The following is a 20,407-nucleotide window of genomic DNA, read 5'->3' as shown; positions in this document are numbered from 1 at the left end:
GTGGTGGTGCATGCCTGTAGTCCCAGCTACTCCAGAGGCTGAAGCAGGAGGATCCCTTGAGCCCAGGATCATTCCACTGCACTGCACTCCAGCCTCAGCAACAGAGCAAGACCCTATCTCTTAAGAAAAAAAACTTAGGTCTTTAAACCAGTTGGAATTGTATGTGGTGTGTGAGGTAAGGAACTAATTTTTTTTTTTTAATGTGGACAGTAGCCAGTTGTCCCATCGTCATTTAGTGAAGAATCCATCTGTTTCTCATTTTGCAGGTGCTATATAGTGTCTTTATAAAAAATAGCTATATTAAGGCAGAACTTATATACCATAAAATTCACTAATTTTAATGTTATGTTGTGCAAACATCAGCACAATCCAGTGTTAGAAGACTCCTATTACTCCAAAAAGTTCTTTCATGCCTGTTTGCACTTACTCTCCATCCTCACCTTTAGCTCCAGGCAGCCATTGATCTATTTTCCTTACTTCAAGTAAATAGAATCAAATAATATATAGTCTTCTGTGACTTGCTTTTTTCACTTACCATAATATTTTTGAGGTTTATCCATATTGTTACATGAATCAGAATTTCATTTTAACTGCTGAGTAGTACTCCATTGTGTAAATATTCCTCATTTTGTTTACCCGTTCACTGATGGACATGTAAAATGTTCCCAGTTTTGTACTATTATTAAATGCTGTGATAAAAATTCATATACAAATTTTTGTGTGGACATATGTCTTCATTTCTCTTGGCTAGATATAGAGAAGTAGAATTGCTGGGACATATGGTAAATATATGTAACTTTTTTAGAATCTGACAAACTGTTTCCCAAAGTGTTGTACCAATTTACAACCCTATCAGTAATGTATGAGGACTCCAGTTCATCCACATCCTTGTTAATACTTGGCATTGTCTATTTTTTTTTTTTTTTTTTTTTTGAGACAAGATCTCATTCTGTAACCCAGGCTGGAGTGCAGTGGTGCCATCACAGGGGCTCACTGCAGCCTCAACCTTCCAGGATCAGGTGATTCTCTCATCTCAGCCTCCCAAGCACCTGGGACTACAGTCACCCGCCACCACGCCTGGCTAATCTTCGTTTTTTTTTTTTTTTTTGGATTTTTAATTTACTGTATTAGTTTTCATGCTGCTGATAAAGACATACCAGAGACTGGGCAATTTACAAAGGAAAGAAGTTTAACTGGACTCACAATTCCAAGTGGCTGGGGAGGCCTCACAATCATGGTGGAAGGCAAAGAGGAGCAAGTCACGTCTTACGTGGATGGCAGCAGGCAAAAAGAAGCTTGTGTAGGGAAACTCCCGTTTTTAAAACCATCAATCTCGTGAGACTCATTCACTCCAGGAGAGCAGTGCAGAAAAGAGCCACCCCCATAATTCAGTCACCTCCCACCTGGTTCCTTCCACAACAAGTGGGAATTGTGGGAGTTACAATTCAAGATGAGATTCGGGTAGGGACACAGCCAAATCATATCAGATGGGGTTTCACCATGCTGTCCAAGCTGGTCTCAAACTCCCGGGCTCAAGCAATTTGCCTGCCTTGGCCTCCCATAGTGCTGGGATTACAGGCATGAGCCACCATGCCTGGCTTATCTTTTTGATTTAAGCTATTCTAGTGGGTGTGTAGTGTGGTGTCAATCTGCATTATTTTAAGGGGTATTTAGAATTTTTTATGACAATTTCAGATTAAATAAAAGTTACAAAAACAGTTCTCTCTTCCTTCTCTCAGGAAGGAATACATGTACTGTATACATATACATATATATGTATACAGTAGTCCCCCTTATCTGAGGTTTTGCTTTCCACACCTTCACTCACCCAAGATCAACCTCAGCCCACCAATATCTGAAAATATTACATAGAAAATTCCAGAAATAAACAACTCATAGGTTTTAAAATGCATACTGCTGTTATGAGGAGCGTGATGAAATCTTGTGCCATTCCTCCCAGGACATGAGTCATCCCTTTGTCCAGCATATCCCCACTGTAGACGCTACCTGCCAGTTAGTCACTTCATAAATCTCTCCGTTATCAGTTCAGCTGTCACGATCTCACAGTGCTTGAATTCAAGCCACCCTTATTTTACTTAATAACAGACTCCAAGCACAAAAGTAGTGATGCTGGCAATTTGGATATGCCAAAGAGAAGCCATAAAGTACTTCCTTTTCATGAAAAGGTGAAAGCTCTTGACTTAAATCAGGAAAGAAAAAAAATTGTGTGCTAAGGTTGCTGAGATCTGTGGTATGAATTTATCTTTTATCCATGAAATTGTGAAGAAGGAAAAAGAAATTGTGAATATTTAGTAGCACCTGTGGGCTATTAGAAAAAAACTTAATAATTATTTTTGAAAAGAAATTCATGCATAGTATATATAGGATTCAGTACTATCTTTTGTTATAGGTATCCACTGGGGGGTTTTGGAACATATCCCGGGGGGACAAGGAGGAATTACTGTATGTGTGTGTGTATAAAAGTTAGAAAAATATAGAAAAGTTAAAAATATATAGAAAAGTTAAAGTATATATGTGTGTGTATATCTATATAAACACACACCTAACTTTTCCTGAACATTTGCAAGTAAATTAGAGATATGATTCAATTTTAGTACTTTAGGGTGTGTTTTCTAAAATCAAAGATATTCTCTTATATAACCACAGTACCATTATCACAATCAGGAAGTTAGTATAGATAGAATACTATTATCTAATCTATAGACCTTATCAAGATTTTTCCAATTGTTCCAATAATATCATTCATTCATTTCTTCATTCACTCATTCATTTATTTGAGACAGGATCTTGCTGTATCGCCCAGACTGGAGTGCAGTGGTGTGAACACAGCTCACTGCTGCCTCGACCTCCTGGGCTCAAGCAATCCTCCTCCCGCCTCAGCCTCCCAAGTAGCTGGGACTACAAGGTGCCATCATGCCCAGCTAATTTTTTTAATGTTTTGTAGAGATAAGGTCTCACTATGTCGCCCAGGCTGTTCTTAAATTCCAGGGCTCAACTGGCCTCCCAAAGTGCCAGGAATACAGGCATGAGCCACTACACCCAACCCAATAATGTCCTTTATAAGAAAATAAAATTCAAGATCACGCATTGTATTCATTATTTATGTCTCCAGTTTCTTTTAATCTGGAATAGTTCTTGAGTCTTTGTGTTTCGTGACATTGGCATTTTTGTTTTAAAAATACAGAGTGCTATTTTGTAAACTATTCCCCAATTCATGTTTGTCTGATGTTCCCTCATAATCATATCAGGTTATGAACATTTAACAGGAATACCATAAAAATGCTGTGTTCTCAGTGCACCATATGAGGAAGCACAAGATGCTTATCTCAATACTTGTGATGTTAACTTTGATCATTTATTACATTGCTATCTGCCAGGTTTTTTACTCTAATGTTACTATTGTCCCTTTTGTAATTAATAAGTATTTTGTGAGGAGATACTTTGAGACTATGAAATATTCTCTTACTCCTTGAACTTTTCAACCATAATTTTAGCATACATTGATGATTGTCCACTGAATCTATTATGATGGTTTCCAAATTGCGATTTTCCAATTCCATCATTCTTCATACATTTAGCAGTTGGCCTTTGATCGTAAGCTTTCCTTTCTCTACCACTTATTTGTTTAATTATATCACTGTGGGCTCATAGATTCTTATTTGTAATCCTTTTCTACAATTATTTATTTGGATGCTCAAATTATCCTTGTTTGAGCCAGCGGGAGTCCCCACTTTAAGCTAGTTCCTGTTTCTTTTACTTTTCCCTATGCCGTTTTGATATGTGCCAGTCTTTCTTTGAACATTTTTTACTTTCTGACTCAACAAGACATCTCAGACTCATCTTTCACTTTCCGTGCACTAGTTCTGGAATTTTTGGCCATCTTCCAAGAAGCCTCTGGTCCCCCCACAAACCCTTTCCTTCTAAAGTGGACAAATGCCCTATTTCTTAAATGGATTTAGAAACTAAGACCTGAGCATTAGATGTGCTTATGGCCCCTGCCACCACTATTTATTTTTGAGACACAGGTATTTAGACACATATGAATATATTTCTATAAATACACATATATTTCTACCTATTTATACCTGTATCTATTTAATCTATCAAACAATAAGCTCTTATCAGTATCTCCCATTCTAATTCACCACTACAAGGTTATTCTATCCTTGTTTCCACATTTGTAACTTCCTTTGAAGCACAGTGAAAAATGTGACTCCCATTATCCACAACATAATTATTTGTTAAATCATAGAATACCTAGTAATTTCAGAACTGCTAACTCATGCCTCTGCAAAAATGAAGCCTCAAACTATACTTTAAATGTGTATAAAGGTTTTTTTTTCTCTTTAGCCTGATATATAGTATATATTAGTCTACACTGCAAAGAATGTTTTCAAAAGTACTACGAGTTAATTATTTTTCTGCATTGTCAGTGTAATTACGTTATTCATTTGAAATACAATTTTATTTGGTTTTGTTTGTACGTAATTATTGAGTCTCCCCATTTCTTGCTGATTTTCTTTTTTAAAAAATATATGAAACATTAGCATGGTCCCAAAAGTCAGAACTCTACAAATAGGGACAATCACAGTGTCATCCCCCTCATTTCCTCCCTCCTCTACCCATGCCCAGTCATGTCCTGTAGAATCTACTCTCATTAATCTCTGGTTTATCCTTCCTGTGCTGCTTTTTGCACTAAAGAAGAGATTCATGTATATTTTCTTCTTTTTCCTTCTTTCTTATAGAAAAGGTGGTATAATATTGCACTTCACTTTTTTTACTGAATAATATAAACTGAAAATCATTCCAGTTCATAGAGATCTTCCTCATTATTTTTTTCAGCTGCATAGTATTCCATTACGTGAATATACCGTAATTTATGTAAACATTCTCCCATGCTTAATAAATGAACTCCATTTAGGTTGTTTCCATTATTTTGCAATTGCAATATGCTGTAATTAATAACTTGTGCACACTCATTTTCAAATTGCTAGAGGAAGCGCATCATGGTAAATTTCTAGAAAACTCCAATTACTTTTAAATACTATCTACTCACAACTAAGTTTCCATATATATGTCAGTCTATTTCTGTCTGCCAATTGTTTCACTTACCTACTCTTACACTAATAGCACTCAGTGTTAATTGTTGCAGCTTCATAATAAGGTTTGATATTTAATAGGAAAGCCCTTCCTCCTTACTCTTTCTTCCATACTGTCATATCTATTTTTTTTTGGCCTTTATTTAACCAAGTGAATTTTAGGATGTATCTCATCAAGTTCCTTGAAAATCTTGTGTTATGATTTTTATTGGAATTGCCTTAAACTTAGATATTAATTTAGGGAAAACTTTCATCTTTATGTCATCAAAACTTTCTGCCCATGGACATGGTATATCTTTCTGTTAGATTTTCTTTTACAATGCAGTCTTATGATTTTCTCCACACAGGTCTTGAATGGGATTTTAAAAATCAGACTTTCAAATTGATTGTTCCTGATTTTGATGACATTGATTTTTTTTTTTTTTTTTTGAGACAGAGTCTTGCTCTGTTGCCTAGGCTGGGGTGCAGTGGCTGGATCTCGCTCACTGCAAGCTCTGCCTCCCGGGCTTAGGCCATTCTCCTGCCTCAGCCTCCCAAGTAGCTGGGACTACAGGCACCCACCACCTCGCCTGGCTAGTTTTTTGTATTTTTTAGTAGAGACAGGGTTTCACCGGGTTAGCCAGGATGGTCTCGATCTCCTGACCTTGTGATCCGCCTGTCTCGGCCTCCCAAAGTGCTGGGATTACAGGCTTGAGCTACCACACCTGGCCGACATTGATTTTTATATTGATCTTTTATCCAGCAGCTTTGTCCATCCACTTCTTTGTGTTAATCTTCATTGACTACATTTATATTATTCAAAAGTCAAAAGGATATAATAAAGCATACATTGAGTTTTGCTTCCACCTGTCTCCTTATACACCCTGTTCCCCAATGACTGCCCTGAGTAGTAACCATCATTGTTAGTTTATTATCTACCATTTCAGTACTGAACTCTTTTATTACATATTTCAGTTTGCTTGTAGATTTTCTTGGGTTCCTACCTAATCCTTTTACCTTCAATTTCTGTTATGTGTGTATGTACGTGTGTTATTGCCTTAATGGAACCTCCAGTATAGTTTCAAGTAGAAGTGACAATAACATTTTCCTTACCTTGTTCCTGACGTCAAAAGGAATGCTTCTAACTTTTCACCATTTCAGATAATAGCTTAGATTTTGGGACATGTAGTTTCAGATTTTAAAAAAGCTAGTTTGTTTTTTTAAAAAGTCATGAATGGGTACTAATTTTAGCCAATGATTTAGTTTTTTAAATAATTACTAGAATAAGAATAGCCAATGATTTTAATTTAGTCTCCATTTTGCTGCTAATATTATTTGTGTCTTCCCATTTTAAACAAAATTCTTAGTCATGCAAGAGGTTTGTCTGTTCACTAGTCTCTGCAAAAAACAGCTCATAATTTTGTCAATCCTATTATGTCCTTGTTGAAATTTTCATTTATTTCTACTCCTTATCATTTTCTCAATTATCATTTCTTTGGGTTTCCTTGCTTTCCCTTTACTACTTTATTTATTTAAATAATTAATCCATTGATTTTCAATCTTTGTTCTAACATATGTATTTAAGGTTATAAATTACCCTCTATTTATTGCTTTAATTTTATCCCATAATTCTAATATATATTGGCTTTGTTTTTATTCAGCCTCATTTCAATTACTTACTGAAGTATAGTACACCAATCCAAAACTTAATGGCTTAAAATACAATATGTTATTTCTCAAAATTCTACAGATAATTTGGACTGTTTTGCTGGTTTTCCCGGAGATCACTCATGCAGCTGAGGTCATATGACAATTTGGCTAGGACCTAAGGATCCAAGAAAACCTTACTCAAATAGCAGTTAATGTTGGCTGTTGGTTGGAGTGGTTCAGTTCTCTTCCATGTGGACTCTTATAGTCTTCTATAGGCTAAACTGGGCTTCTTCACAGCACAGTGGTCCCACAGTTTCAAGAGAGCAAGAGTGGTAGCTGAAGGCTTCTAAAAGCCTAACCTCTGATAATTCACACAATGTCACTTCCACCATATTCGACTGGTCAGGGAAAGTCACAAGTTTAGCTTAGATTCAAGGGGGTGGAGAAATGAGAAAGAGACTCTGTCTCTTGACGGGAGTGAGTGGCAACATAACATTGCAAAGGATGTGGACATGACAGCATAATTAAATGGGGACCATTATTATAAAAATCTACTACAAGGCCTAATTTTCTACTGCTGTGTATAACACCCAGTTATCATATCACATTTTCCATAGATCAGAAGCCTGACATTATTCAACTAGTTCTTTGCTTAGAGCCTCACAAGGCCAAAATGAAGGTGTCATCTGTGCTGGGTTCTTATCTGCAGGCTCTGGAGAAGACTGTACTCCCAAGCTTATTCAGGTTGTTGGTAGAATTCAGTTCTTTGTGCTTGTAGTTTCCTGTAAGGTCCCTGTTCCCTTGCTGGCTCTCAGCAGGAGCTGCTGTTAGCTTCTAGATGCCACCCACATTTCTTGACATGTGGTCCTTCTCCATATTCAAGCCAGGGATGCTATACTGAATGATTCTTTTTTTTTTTTGAGACGGAGTCTGGCTCTGTCGCCCAGTCTGGAGTGCAGTGGCCGGATCTCAGCTCACTGCAAGCTCCGCCTCCTGGGTTTACGCCATTCTCCTGCCTCAGCCTCCCGAGTAGCTGGGACTACAGGCGCCCGCCACCTCGCCCGGCTAGTTTTTTTTTTTTTTTTTTTTTGTATTTTTTAGTAGAGACGAGGTTTCACTGTGTTAGCCAGGATGGTCTCGATCTCCTGACCTAGTGATCCGCCCGTCTCGGCCTCCCAAAGTGCTGGGATTACAGGCTTAAGCCACCGCGCCCGGCCTGAATGATTCTTATGTTTCAAATCTGACTTCCTTTCTGCCCCCACCACCAGAGAAAACTCTGCTTTTAGAAGATTTACCTGACTGGGTCAGGTCCACCCAGATAATATCTGTATTTTAAAGTCAACTGATTTCGTATTTTATTTACATCTGCAAAGTCATTTCACAGCAGTACCTACATTAGTGTTTAATAGATTAATCTTACGGGAGGGGGCCATCTTTAGACTTCTACCTAGCACAGAAGACTTCATATTTGAAGTGTCACAAGATTTCTTCATTGACTTATTAATTACAAGCATGTTTTCAGTTTCCAAAGGTATGTGAGTCTTTTGGGCTTTATTTTAGTTGTTGATTTATCATTTTACTGCCATGTGATCTGTATGTATTTGTTGAACCCCTCTTTCTGGTTTCGCATGTGGTCAGCTTTTATAAATAACTCATTTGAACTTGAAAAGAATATGTGTCCTCTCATTGTTAAGTGAAGAGTTCTATATTGGTGTTTGAACTCAAACCTGTTGAATGGGTTATACATCTGTATATATATATCCTATTTTTTTCCTATTTGACTTATCAATTTCTAAGAGAAGCATATTATGGTCTTCCATACTGGCCCTTTTAGTTTAAAGATGAGGAAACTGAGGCCCAATAAAGTAAGGTGACTTGCCTCAGATCCTAGAGCTAGTTAGGGGAGAGCTGGGGTAAGAACTCTTTTTATTTTCTTTTATTTATTTATTTATTTATTTATTTATTTATTTATTTATTTATTTATTGAGACGAGGTCTCACTCTGTCACCCAGGTTGGAGTGTAGTGGCACAATCTCAGCACCCTACAACTTCTGCTTCCCAGGCTCAAGTGATCATCCCACCCCAACCCTTGAAAGCAGCTGGGACCACAGGCTCTCCACACCACCCCTGGCTAATTTTTTGTAGAGGCAGGGTTTTGCCATGTTCCCTATGTTGGTCTCAAACCCTGAGCTCAAGTGATCCACCTGCCTCAGCCTCCCAAATTGCTGGGGTTACAAGTGTGAGCCACTACACCTGGCCAGACCTCAGGTATTTTTAAAATATTGATATTTGGGATATTTACACTAAAGAGAAAATCTAGTAATTTTTGTTTTGTTCATTTCACTTATAATAATACTCCCTGGCCAGGCATGGTGGCTCAAGCCTGTAATCCCAGCAGTTTGGGAGGCCGAGGCGGGCGGATCACAAGGTCAGGAGATCGAGACCATCCTGGCTAACACGGTGAAACCCCGTCTCTACTAAAAAATACAAAAAACTAGCTGGGCGAGGTGGCGGGCGCCTGTAGTCCCAGCTACTCGGGAGGCTAAGGCAGGAGAATGGCGTAAACCCGGGAGGCAGAGCTTGCAGTGAGCCGAGATCCGGCCACTGCACTCCAGCCTGGGTGACAGAGCGAGACTCCGTCTCAAAAAAAATAAAAAATAAAAATAATAATAATAATACTCCCCGTCAATGTGGTGTCATATTAGCCAGTGGAAAACTGAGGGCTGCTTTCATTATTCCCAATATGGTCTTAGACTGATACACAAGTTATTTAAGTCTAACTATGGGAGAGTTATTTTTAATAGGTAAAGCACCTACCATGAACTCCCATATTATCCTCCACCCAATATCCCCTCTAAATCAAGGACAAGCACCCTCAGCCAGCATTTCAATGGGAAGAAATGATTCAGAAACACTAGTAGAACATCTCCTTCATCAATCTTTGACCTAGTTTATGTTGTGATACAAGATTGCTCCTATTTTTAGAACTTCCTTTCCAGAGAAACACACCTAAATATATTATTTTTAAGCATGTTTCAAGTAGATCCTGCCCAGACTTGGCCCTTCCTTTGTCATCAGCATAATGATTACACCTAGAGCTTATCAGATTTCAGCTACCATGCATTAATGGCCACCTGCTGCCCCTTACTTACTTGACCCCTCACCTCTGTGCCCTAAAAGGGCATTGTGTAAGGATAATAAACACTCACTTTCAGGCAGACCAGAGCCAGATATGCCCATACTTCAGCATTGTAGTTGTTCAGTGCATTGGCTTCAGAGAGAGCATCCTCAGCCTCTGTGAGCTCCTCCAGCTTGGCAGAAAAATGAGACATGTGAGTTAGCTTAGCTGAAACCACTATGTCCCAATAATACTGGTGTACACGACCTATAACAATGGTTTTCAACTTTTTAATATTTTTAGCATCAGAACTCTTTTCTTCAAATGAAATCTTACGTGGTGGTTCAATATACGAACCAATTAAAAGTAGAAGAGCTCTGATTAAAAAGCCAGGTTGGAGATTCTGGAACCCTGCCTAGTAAGCTCTTAACTTATACCCCTTTCTTCCTTCCCTCTACAGCGGTCCCATCAGGACATCTATAAACCATGGAGCTTCAGGTGCAAGGTTGGAAATTCACAGGAACTCAGTCTCATGTGTGCATCATTCAGTGATTTCTCCACATACTGTGGGCTGTCAGATACATTTATAGCTTTTTAAATTTACATTGTGCATCCTTTTCCTGAGGTAAAAGTCTGATTTGCCTGTTGAAATACTATTGTCCAGAAAGCTTTCTTTCCTCTAATATCAGTTATTAACAGCCCAATCCCGACCAATCAGTGCAGTATTCAGAGACTCTAGGGTGCACTCTGAGCTCTGGGCACATGGAAATTGTTGCTGCTTCCTAACTGTGAGTTTGCTTTGTTGCTTTGTAAAACATTCCAAAAGGTTCTCCCTTCTCCAATGAAGTAGCTCTTCTCTTTTCTTTTTTCTTTTCTTTTCTCTTTTCTTTCCTCCCCTCTCCTCTCTTTCCTTTCCTCTCCTCTCTCTCCCCTCTCCCATTCCCCTCTCTTTTCTTTTTTCTTTTCTCTTTCCTTTTCTTTTTTCTTTTCTCTTTTCTTTTCTTTTTTCTTTTCTCTTTTCTTTTCTTTTTTCTTTTTCGCCTCACCTCACCCCGCCCCGCCCCACCTCACCTCACCTCTCCTCTTTGACAGAGTCTCGCTGTGCTGCCCAGGCTGGAGTGCAATGGCGTGATTTTGGCTCACTGCAACTTCTGCCTCCCAGGTTTAATCGATTCTCCTCCATCAGCCTGCTGAGTAGCTAGAATTACAGGTGCCTGCCACCACAGCCGGCTAATTTTTGTATTTTTAGTACAGATGGTGTTTCACCATGTTGGCCAGATGGTCTTAAACCCCTGGCCTCAAGTGATCTGCTCACCTTGGCCTCCCAAAGTGTTGGGATTACAGGTGTGAGCCACCGTGTCCAGCCCACTTTTTCTGCTTTAAAATAATTAAATAATGGGTTTCTAGGCTGAAGACAAGATTGGCCCACACTTTGAAGTCTCTGAGACATTGATTCATTATTTAATCAACCTACATTTGCCAAGGATTTGCTCTGTGTCAGGCAGTATGCTAGATGCTGGGAATAAAAAAATAAAATCCTGTAGTCCCAGGTACTCAGGAGGCTGAGGCAGGAGGATCAACCAAGCCCTGGAGGCAGGGATTGCAATGTGCTGAGATTAAGCCACTGTACACCAGCCTGGGTGACAGCAAGACCCTGTCTCAAGTAAATAAATAAAATACAATATCTGCCCTCAAAGAGCTCACTGACAGATGTGTGAAAAACAAAACACAGGCCGGTGCAGTGGCTCATGCCTGTAATCCCAGCACTTTGGGAGGCTGCGCTGGGAGGATCACCTGAGGTTAGGAGTTAGAGACCAGCCTAGCCAACATGGTGAGACCCCGTCTCTACTAAAAACACAAAAATCAGCTGGGTGTGGTGGCACACACCTGTAATCCCAGCTATTCAGGAGGCTGAGGCAGGAGAATCACTTGAACCCAGAAGGCGGAGGTTGCAGTGAGTCGAGATGATGCCACTGCACTCCAGCCTGGGTGACAGAGCTGTAAGAAAATACCAATACTATACTGTTAAGTAGAAAAAAGGTTACAAAGCAGTAAATATTTACATTTTATACATTAAAATTGCTTTCATATATATGAAAAAAAGACAGGAGGAAAATGCATTCAATGTTAACAGTGGTTATCATCAACTTGTGGAGTTATGGATACTTTAATGTTTTCTTCATATTTTGTATCTGTCTATTTTCTTCATATTTTGTATCTGTATATGTTTTCTTCATATTTTGTATCTGTCTATTTCCTTTTAGAGATGAGGTTTTGCTCTGTCACCCAGGCTGGAGTGCAGTGGCATGATCATTGCTCACTGCAGCCTCTAACTTCTGTGTTCCCACCAAGCAATCCTCCCACCTCAGCCTCCCAAGTATCTGGGACTAGAGGCACATGCCACCATGCCTGGTTAATTTTTAATGTTTTAGTAGAGATGTGGATCTTGCTCTGTTGCCCAGGTTGGTTTCTCTCAAACTCCTAGGTTCAAGAGATCCTTCTGCCTCAGCGTCCCAAAGTGCTGGAATTACAGGTGTGAGCCACTGCTCCTGGCTTCTTCTAAAGTTTCTATAATGAACACATATTATCTTTATGGTTGAAAAATAGCAATGAGGGGCTAAGTGAGGTGGCTCATGCCTGTAATCCCTGCACTTTGGGAAGCTAAGGCAAGTGGATCACTTGAGGTCAGGAGTTCAAAACCAGCCTGGCCAATATGGTGAAACCCCATCTCTACTAAAAATACAAAAATTAGCCTGGCATGGTGGTGGGCACCTATAATCCCAGCTACTCAGGTGGCTGAGGCAGGAGGATCACTTGAACACAGGTGGCGGAGATTGCAGTGAGCTGAGGTGACACCACTGCACCACTGCACTCTAGCCTGGGAGACAGACCCTCTTAAATAAATACATACATACATACATACATACATACATAAATAAGTGAGTAAGGTATTCAAAGAAAAGGAGAGGCATGGAATCAATAATACACCTGAAGAAATTACGCAGGAACAAGAGGATGTTTGCCTCTTTGAAGACTGGAGGAAATGAGGGAAGGTTAAGAGTTTTTAGGAGAAGCAGAGCAAAAGCTTCTACCAGAAGCTACGGCAACTCCTCCTCCATACCGAAGGGTCACAGTGCTTAGTAAGTGTCAGTTTCTTTAATTGACTTGAATAGATTCTTCATCTCCCATATCACCTTTTTCTTACAGATAATATCACAAAAGAGTATCTATACCAAATAACATGAAATTTTTTTATTATATAGCTTCTTGGTTCAGGTTTTTCTGGGATTTTTTTAAAAGATCTTTTATTTTTCTAGTTAGAGTTAAGTGACCTTCAGTTCGCTGAACACCTGTGAAGAACAACTTCTCATTACAGCAGACAGCCCTGATTGCTATTCCAACATCATTACAAACTCCCAGGATGCTTGGAAGGCCAAGGAATCAAGGTCAGCTGTATGCACAGCCCTAGTCTCAAGCCTTCATCCTCTTACCCGATAGCAGGCGATTCCCAGTCCTAGCCAGGTAAGGCATGAAGGTGATCTCTTACAGGCTTGCATGTAGGTTTTCTTTGCCTTTTCATACTGTAGAAAGAAAGCACCACTAAGCTACTATTCCAGAAGCTTCAAACCCCGTATTGCTGGGATGATCATGGGATCTCTGATAGTTGCTCTCCAGAACAATCTAAGTTAAGCAAGACCTTTAATTGTACTTTTACGTCTACCTTAAGGGAGTTATTGCAAGAAGATTGGTGAGAGGAGATGGATAGATCACATGAAAGGGCAGACTTTCACTTGGAAGTAGTTCCAAAGATATTTATAGTCTCTGTAAGAGTTGAGGCAAGGAGTTACATTGAAAGCGGGGGCAACCATCATGATTATCTGAATTCCACCTCGACTTCATGGATTACCCTCTTTCACTTAAATGCAACATCATGTGGTGGCATGACAAACCTACAATCTCTGGACTAAAAGGTGTACTTGATACAGCCTCATCATTCTGGAAATCTATTCCCTTTGTTGTAAAAGATCTTAGAATTTTAGAAAAACTCAAAAGACAAACTTTCAAAGGACATATCCCTGAAGGGACAATTTCTTGTCCTGTACCTCCAACATGAGATGCATCTATAGCTGAGCCTCAGCAAACAGCCTAAGACCTGCTTGCCCAGGGTCTGCCTAAGTCAGCAGTGCTCTGAAGATGCAGCTTTCAATGACATCAGAAAGAGAACTTTTCCTTATATACTTCACTACAGTGGGATAGGGATTTCTGTCAAGCCCTATGTGAGCTTTCCACTGCATCATACAACATTGTAATTTCTTGTTGCTGTTTAATATTAAATAAAAAGACAACTGGGTGTTCTGATGAGAAAAATACAATAAAGTCAAAACAAAAGCAGGGGAGTCAAAAGGCCTTTGGCAGAATGTTAATTGTTATAGTGAGATGATGGGTCCATGGTGGTTCATTCTACTATTCTCTTTGCTTTGTATGTATTGAAATTTTCCATAAAAGGAAGGTTTGGTTTTTTTTTTTTCAAAGAACTCGGAATATTTCCCAAAATATGGGGAGGGGCTGCTTCCATGGTCAGGTCAGACTGCCCTATGGAATGGGGTTAGCCTCAGCTAGATTAAATAGAACCCTTTGTGTTTAGGAGAAAGTTTGGAGATAAGTCCTTTTGAAGTCCATGATACCTTCTGCTAGGTAAGTCAAGCCAAGGACGTTTCTACTACTGAGAATACAATTTTAGCTAACATAACATTTACTGAGTTCTTAAGAACTGTTTAGTAGCATAATGGTTAAAATCACAAACTCTGGTTTCAGCCTGCCTGAGTTTGAATGCTGCTTCCACTAATTACTGGTTGTCTGATGTTGGGCAAGTCACTTTACCTTTGGATGTAAAAGTGTCATTATTATAATACTATTTTTAGTCCACACAGATGGATGTTGATGCTTGAATTACAATCAGGTCCCAGACCATGGGGTTGCTCCCCATCCTCTACCCCTCACCTCTTTTTCTTCCAGATAGATGAGCCCCAGCCGCAGGAAGATGAAGTGCATCTCAGAAGCATCCACTACAAAGCTAATGGTTCGTTCATAGCATGCTTTGGCCTCAGAATGATTTCCACTCAGAAAATAGAGATGGCCCTTCAGGCCCCAGACATTGGGGTTCTGGGAAAGTGAAAAACAAGTAGTATATGGGATAAGGTAGCATTTAAAAGTACCTTGATGATCTTTGTTTAACATTTAAATTTAGATAGATAAAGTCCATTTCCTTTCTCTTCTCTTTTTCAGATCAACTGTTTTCTTTTTCTAAGAGCACTCAGAAACATAACCATTTAATTGTACTGGGAGACATTTTTCTAGGTCTGCTCTCAGATTTCTTTCTTGCATTCTTCAAAGCCATTCTGGCTGTGGAGTAAATATTAAGAAAAACATTCAAGCATAACCCCGATACTGTTCACATGAGAAAATAGAAGAAATCTAGAAAAACTGAAATAAACACTATCAGCTAAATATATCCTTTTCTCTGCCCTTTGCAAAACTCATGATTACTTTATTTTTATTTTTTTGAGATGGAGTCTTGCACTGTCACCCAGGCTGGAGTGCAATGGTGCAATCTCCACTCACTGCAACCTCCGCCTCCCAGGTTCAAGCGATTCTCCTGCCTCACCCTCCCGAGTAACTGGGAGGCATCACCACCTTTAAATAAAGCCCCTTCTCCAGACTCAAGAGGCTTTAGCAAAAGTCATTACCAGGTAGTCCATCTGGGCTGCTTGTTGAAGGTATTCCTCTGCCTTGGCAAAGTCCTTCTTAAGAATGTGTGTCTGAGCCAGCACCAAGTAATATTCACAGCTGGGGCCTCCTTGAGGGCATAACAGCTCATGTGCAAGCACTCTGTGCACATACTGCAAGGAAAATCAGATTATAAGGAGCATATAAATGGCTGCATTGTATCTTTTCTGGTTGAAGGATTCTGCCTCTAATAATAAACAACTAGAAATGTATTACAGAATGAAATAATTATCCTCAACTTCAAAAGGTAAAGGGTGAATTACAAACATTCTGCACTTCATAGTTCCATTACCAGCTATTCACCTAGTCACCAAATGAAGACATTTCCAAGTGAATAACTTGCAATATTGTACAACTCTGGTCTTGCTAGTCATCATACTAGGTGAGTGTTAGACTGTATTTATTATGCAGCAGACAAAGGCACATCATCAACCACCCCATTTACAAAGGAGGTAACATTTTCAGGCAGTTGACATTGTAAGGAAACTTAAGTGAGGTAAAACTGCCTTTCTAACAATCTAGACTTGAAATCTTAGAAACATAAATGTGTGTTTTGGCTTACTGCAGCCTCCTGGCCTCAAAGCAATCCTCCTGCCTTGGCTTCTCAAAAGTGCTGGAATTATGCGGGTGAGCCACCATGCCTGGCCAAATCTTTGCTTTTTACACTTTATAAGACCTACAAATTTAACAAAGTTAGATACACTTCTTAAGTCGAAGGTAAATCCTTCTTTTCATCTCCCACTGTTCCCATCTCAGTCTATAATGTAAAAAATTCTACATTACACTTACATCTTTTTAGGAGAATACTAGAGGGAACGCAGCTATTTTTTCTACCTGCCTTCTGGGTCTCTGACCCGGGGGTGCTAATGACTTATTTAGCTGTGGAAGAAGAGAGTCTGTTTCTATTTTGAGGAGGGTTAATATGTTAAAGGCTCCTGCTTAATATAGCTCAATCCCACACAGTTGATAATTCTTGCCCTTTCTTGAGTTTGCCTGCCCTCGAGTAGGGCATGCACTTGGCAGGATCAAAACCAAACACTCTTGGCTCCTGTATCTTGCTCTCTCCTACTGCTTGCTCATGAATATACTTCTTGCTTCCCATGTGATAGGCAGACCACCTAGGATGCTCTTCCTCTCTGAGAGGAGACTTCAGTTCTTCAGCTGCTCTACCTGTGACTGCATGGGTAAGTCAATTGTGGGACCAGTTCCATTCTCCAGCCCAGTTTTACCAATAAAAATAAGCTAATATTTTTATTCCCCAATATAGTACTGTGTATGTTTCTACTTGGATCAAACCTAGAAGGGAAGAAGGGAAGGATTTGGCTTCTGTGAATCCCCAACACTCACAAAATGAATTCCCATAATAAAGTGATATCAGACAACATATGCCTTAGAGTCTGATTTAGCTTTGTTGGTATTCTACAGGGAGCAGAACTTGCAGTGAGGTCTTCTGCTGCCATGTGCAAAGAGTGGTTCATGTTTGGATGTTCTTCCCGTTGGGCTTAAAGTATGCTCTCAAAAGCATGTTTGATTTCTGTTTCACAAATATCTAAGCTTGAAAGATACCATTATGGATAGAATAAGGAGTTTGCTAAAATCTTTCCATCTACTTGCCCTTTTCCAAATATTCTGACCTGCACAGCCTTGACTTTCATCAAGAAACGTATGGTCTCCATGAAGATGGTGGTAGTTTGAGAAACACCATAATAAAGGCCGGGATGCAGAAGAGCTGATGAATCTTGACATTTTGATGCATCTGAAAACATTACATTAAAAGGATTGAAGATTGGATATAATAGAAAAAGTGTCAGAAATTCAGATACACTCGTCCAGGCGCGGTGGCTCATGCCTGTAATCCCAGCACTTTGGGAGGCCGAGGCAGGCGGATCATGAATGAGGTCAGGAGTTTGAGACCATCCTGGCCAACACAGTGAAACCCCATCTCTACTAAAAATACAAAGATTATCTGGGCATGGTGGCACGTGCCTGTAATCCCAGCTACTTGGGAGGCTGAGGCAGGAGAATCGCTTGAACCAAGAAGTCGGAGGTTGCAGTGAGCCAAGATCGCGCCACAGCACTCCAGCCTGGCGACAGAGCAAGACTCTATCTCAAAAAAAAAAAAAAGAAAGGAATTCAGATACATTCACGTAGCAGAGAGTCTTCTTATCTAATACATGAGAGGGATCATAATCTAGAAAGCAATTGACTGCTCTCTAGCAATGGTCCCCAAAAAGGAGAACTCAAAGGTTCTCAAGGTAAATCTACTTGTGGTTCCAAATGCAAGTACAACCAAATAAAAAGGTTTTAAAAAGTATTCAGATCTTCTTGAAGGTGAAACACAGTTTGTAGATGTTTTTTAAAAATGAAGAACTGTTAGGAAATCATAGGTCTGTAGTTGGCTACTTCTGTGAGCTAAATACAAAATCCTTGCTTACTGAGTTACACCATTGAGTTTGGATTTCAGAGCCTAGTTATCAACTTCAAACAAGTCAGGATTGCCATTTCATCATCATAAGAGTCTTCATTCTTGTCTAGCTTATGCCCCTCTTCCAAGTGGAAATCTTTATTTCTAGTTACCTTTCTTTGTTGGTATCTCCTTGATAAATGTGTTAGATGGTTTTTGGTTTATATTTGGATTCCAAGTTTGTGTAGTCAGAATGGGTTCTTGTGAATCAGACTGCAGTTTGGAGGATTCTTCAAGAAATTTGTCTAGAATAGATAATGCAGCTCCTGGTCCTAAACAGATTAAATTTTAACGAAAAATAAATCTTCTTACATTGGGTATTTAAAGGTTATTGTAAGAGACACATTTTGTAAAGTATAAGAAACATATTCCCTAAATATTTCATGAAGGACAGACTTGTTTGGTAGACTTGTTTATATTTTTGAATAATTTAAAGAGTACAAGCTAAACTGACAAAACAGTTTCTGTCACTGTGACCCCCCAGTACAACCGTGCTGCTAGTCCAAGTCATGATAATATCAAACAGATCCCTATTTTAAGTTATTTAAATAAATAAATCTTTTTATTTAAACATTTGCATACAGATCTTTGCAAGGATATGTTTGTTTCAGTTGGGTTAAGATCTAGGAATGAAACTGCTGGCATGTGTTTGTATGTCAAGCTTATTTCAAAACTTGGCAATTTTGTCCTCACTTTAGTAGCACATATACTAAAACTGGAACAGCACAGAGATTAGCATGGCCCCTGCACAAGGATGACTCACAGATTTCTGAAGCAATCCACATTTTAAATGCATGTAACAAAATATCACTCCATAAATACATACAAACACTATATAATCAGTAAAAAAAATAAGGGGTTGGGGCCAGGTGTGGTGGCTCACGCCTGGAATCCCAACATTTTGGGAGGCCAGGCGGGTGGATCATGAGGTCAGGAGATCGAGACCATCCTAGCTAACACGGTGAAACCCCATCTCTACTAAAAATACAAAAAATTAGCCAAGCATGGTGGCAGGCACCTGTAGTCCCAGCTACTCGGGAGGCTGAGGCAGGAGAATGGCGTGAACCCAGGAGGCGGAGCTTGCAGTGAGCCCAGACTATGCCACTGCACTCCAGCCTGGGCAACACAGCAAGACTCTGTCTCAAAAAAAATAAATAAATAAAAATATGAGGTTGGGCAAGGTGACTCACGCCTGTGATCCCAGCACTTTGGGAGGCCAAGGTAAGAGGACAGCTTGAGCTCAGGAGTTCAAGACCAGCCTGAGAAACATGGTGAGACCTCATCTCTACTAAAACAAAAATTAGCCAGGTGTGGTGTTGCACACCTGTAGTCCCAGCCACTGTTGAAGGACTGAGGTGGGAGGACTGCTTGAGCCTTGGAGGTAGAAGTTGCAGTGAGCCATGATTTTGCCACTGCACTCTGGCCTGGGTAACACAGCGAGACTCTGTCTTAAAAAAAGAGAATAGAAAAGAAAAATAACCTTTAAAAATTGCCATTTATTGGAAGGCCATGTAAGTATATGAAAAAAAAAGAAAAAACTTACCAGTTTTCTCAAGTGGTTGCACCATTTTGCATTCTCACCAGGAATGTTTGAGAGTTCCAGTTACTCCACATCCTTGTTATAAATTTGTCTTATCAATCTTTTTAATTTTAGCTATCCCAGTGGTAAATGACATTGATTTTCAAATGTGAAACTGATCTTACAACCTGCTTAAATATATTATCTTTTCTATATGTTGCTGAAATTGATTGGCTAATATTTAAGAATTATTGTGTCTAACCTGGTGTGGTGCCTCATGCCTATAATCCCAGCTATTTGGGAAGCTGAGGTGGGAGGATCACTTGAGGCTAGGAGATTGAGACCAGCCTGGGCAACATAACAAAACCTTGTCTCTTAAAAAAGAAAAATAATAGTAAAATTAAATAAATAAAGAAGTATTGTATCCAGGCTTATGAAAGTTATTTGTATGTACTCTTCTTTCTTTGGGATGACTTTGTCTGGTTTTGATACCAGGGTGATTACTGTTCTCTTTTTCTCTATTTTTTGAACATGTGGTATGATTGGAATTATTTCTTCCTTAAATATTTAATAAAATACACTAATAAAGCCTTTTGGGCCTGAAGTTTTCTTTGTAAGAGGTTTTTATTACACATTTAACCTCCTTAGGAGATACAGGGCTGTTCAGATTGTTTCTTCCTGAGTAAGCTTTGTTAGTTTATGTCTGTCAAGGTATTCATACATTTCATTTAGGTTGTTAAATTTGTTGGCATTAAGTTGTTCATAACTTC

At 39.4% G+C, this 20,407-nt stretch overlaps 1 protein-coding gene and 1 non-coding gene across 2 annotated transcripts in view; one reads left to right on the top strand and one right to left on the bottom strand.

Annotated features, from left to right (window-relative positions):
- Positions 1-20,407, bottom strand: part of CFAP70 (cilia and flagella associated protein 70) — a 110,384-nt gene that overhangs the window by 6,221 nt on the left and 83,756 nt on the right. Inside the window, exons 20-25 of the mRNA XM_030940829.1 lie at positions 18,232-18,390; positions 17,289-17,410; positions 15,615-15,767; positions 14,869-15,030; positions 13,359-13,448; positions 9,959-10,060 (exon numbers count right to left, since the gene is read on the bottom strand). Of these exons, the coding sequence (XP_030796689.1) occupies positions 9,959-10,060; positions 13,359-13,448; positions 14,869-15,030; positions 15,615-15,767; positions 17,289-17,410; positions 18,232-18,390 (788 nt within the window). The remainder of the gene's footprint in view (positions 1-9,958; positions 10,061-13,358; positions 13,449-14,868; positions 15,031-15,614; positions 15,768-17,288; positions 17,411-18,231; positions 18,391-20,407) is intronic.
- On the top strand, positions 18,804-18,907 carry LOC115900518. Its single transcript, XR_004060202.1, has one exon. It is a non-coding gene; the product is annotated as a U6 spliceosomal RNA (small nuclear RNA).

This window comes from Rhinopithecus roxellana, chromosome 11 (assembly GCF_007565055.1).
Source record: "Rhinopithecus roxellana isolate Shanxi Qingling chromosome 11, ASM756505v1, whole genome shotgun sequence".
NCBI lineage: Eukaryota > Metazoa > Chordata > Mammalia > Primates > Cercopithecidae > Rhinopithecus > Rhinopithecus roxellana.
Note: the sequence above shows the minus strand (reverse complement) of the source record. Positions and strands in the feature narration are given on the sequence as shown.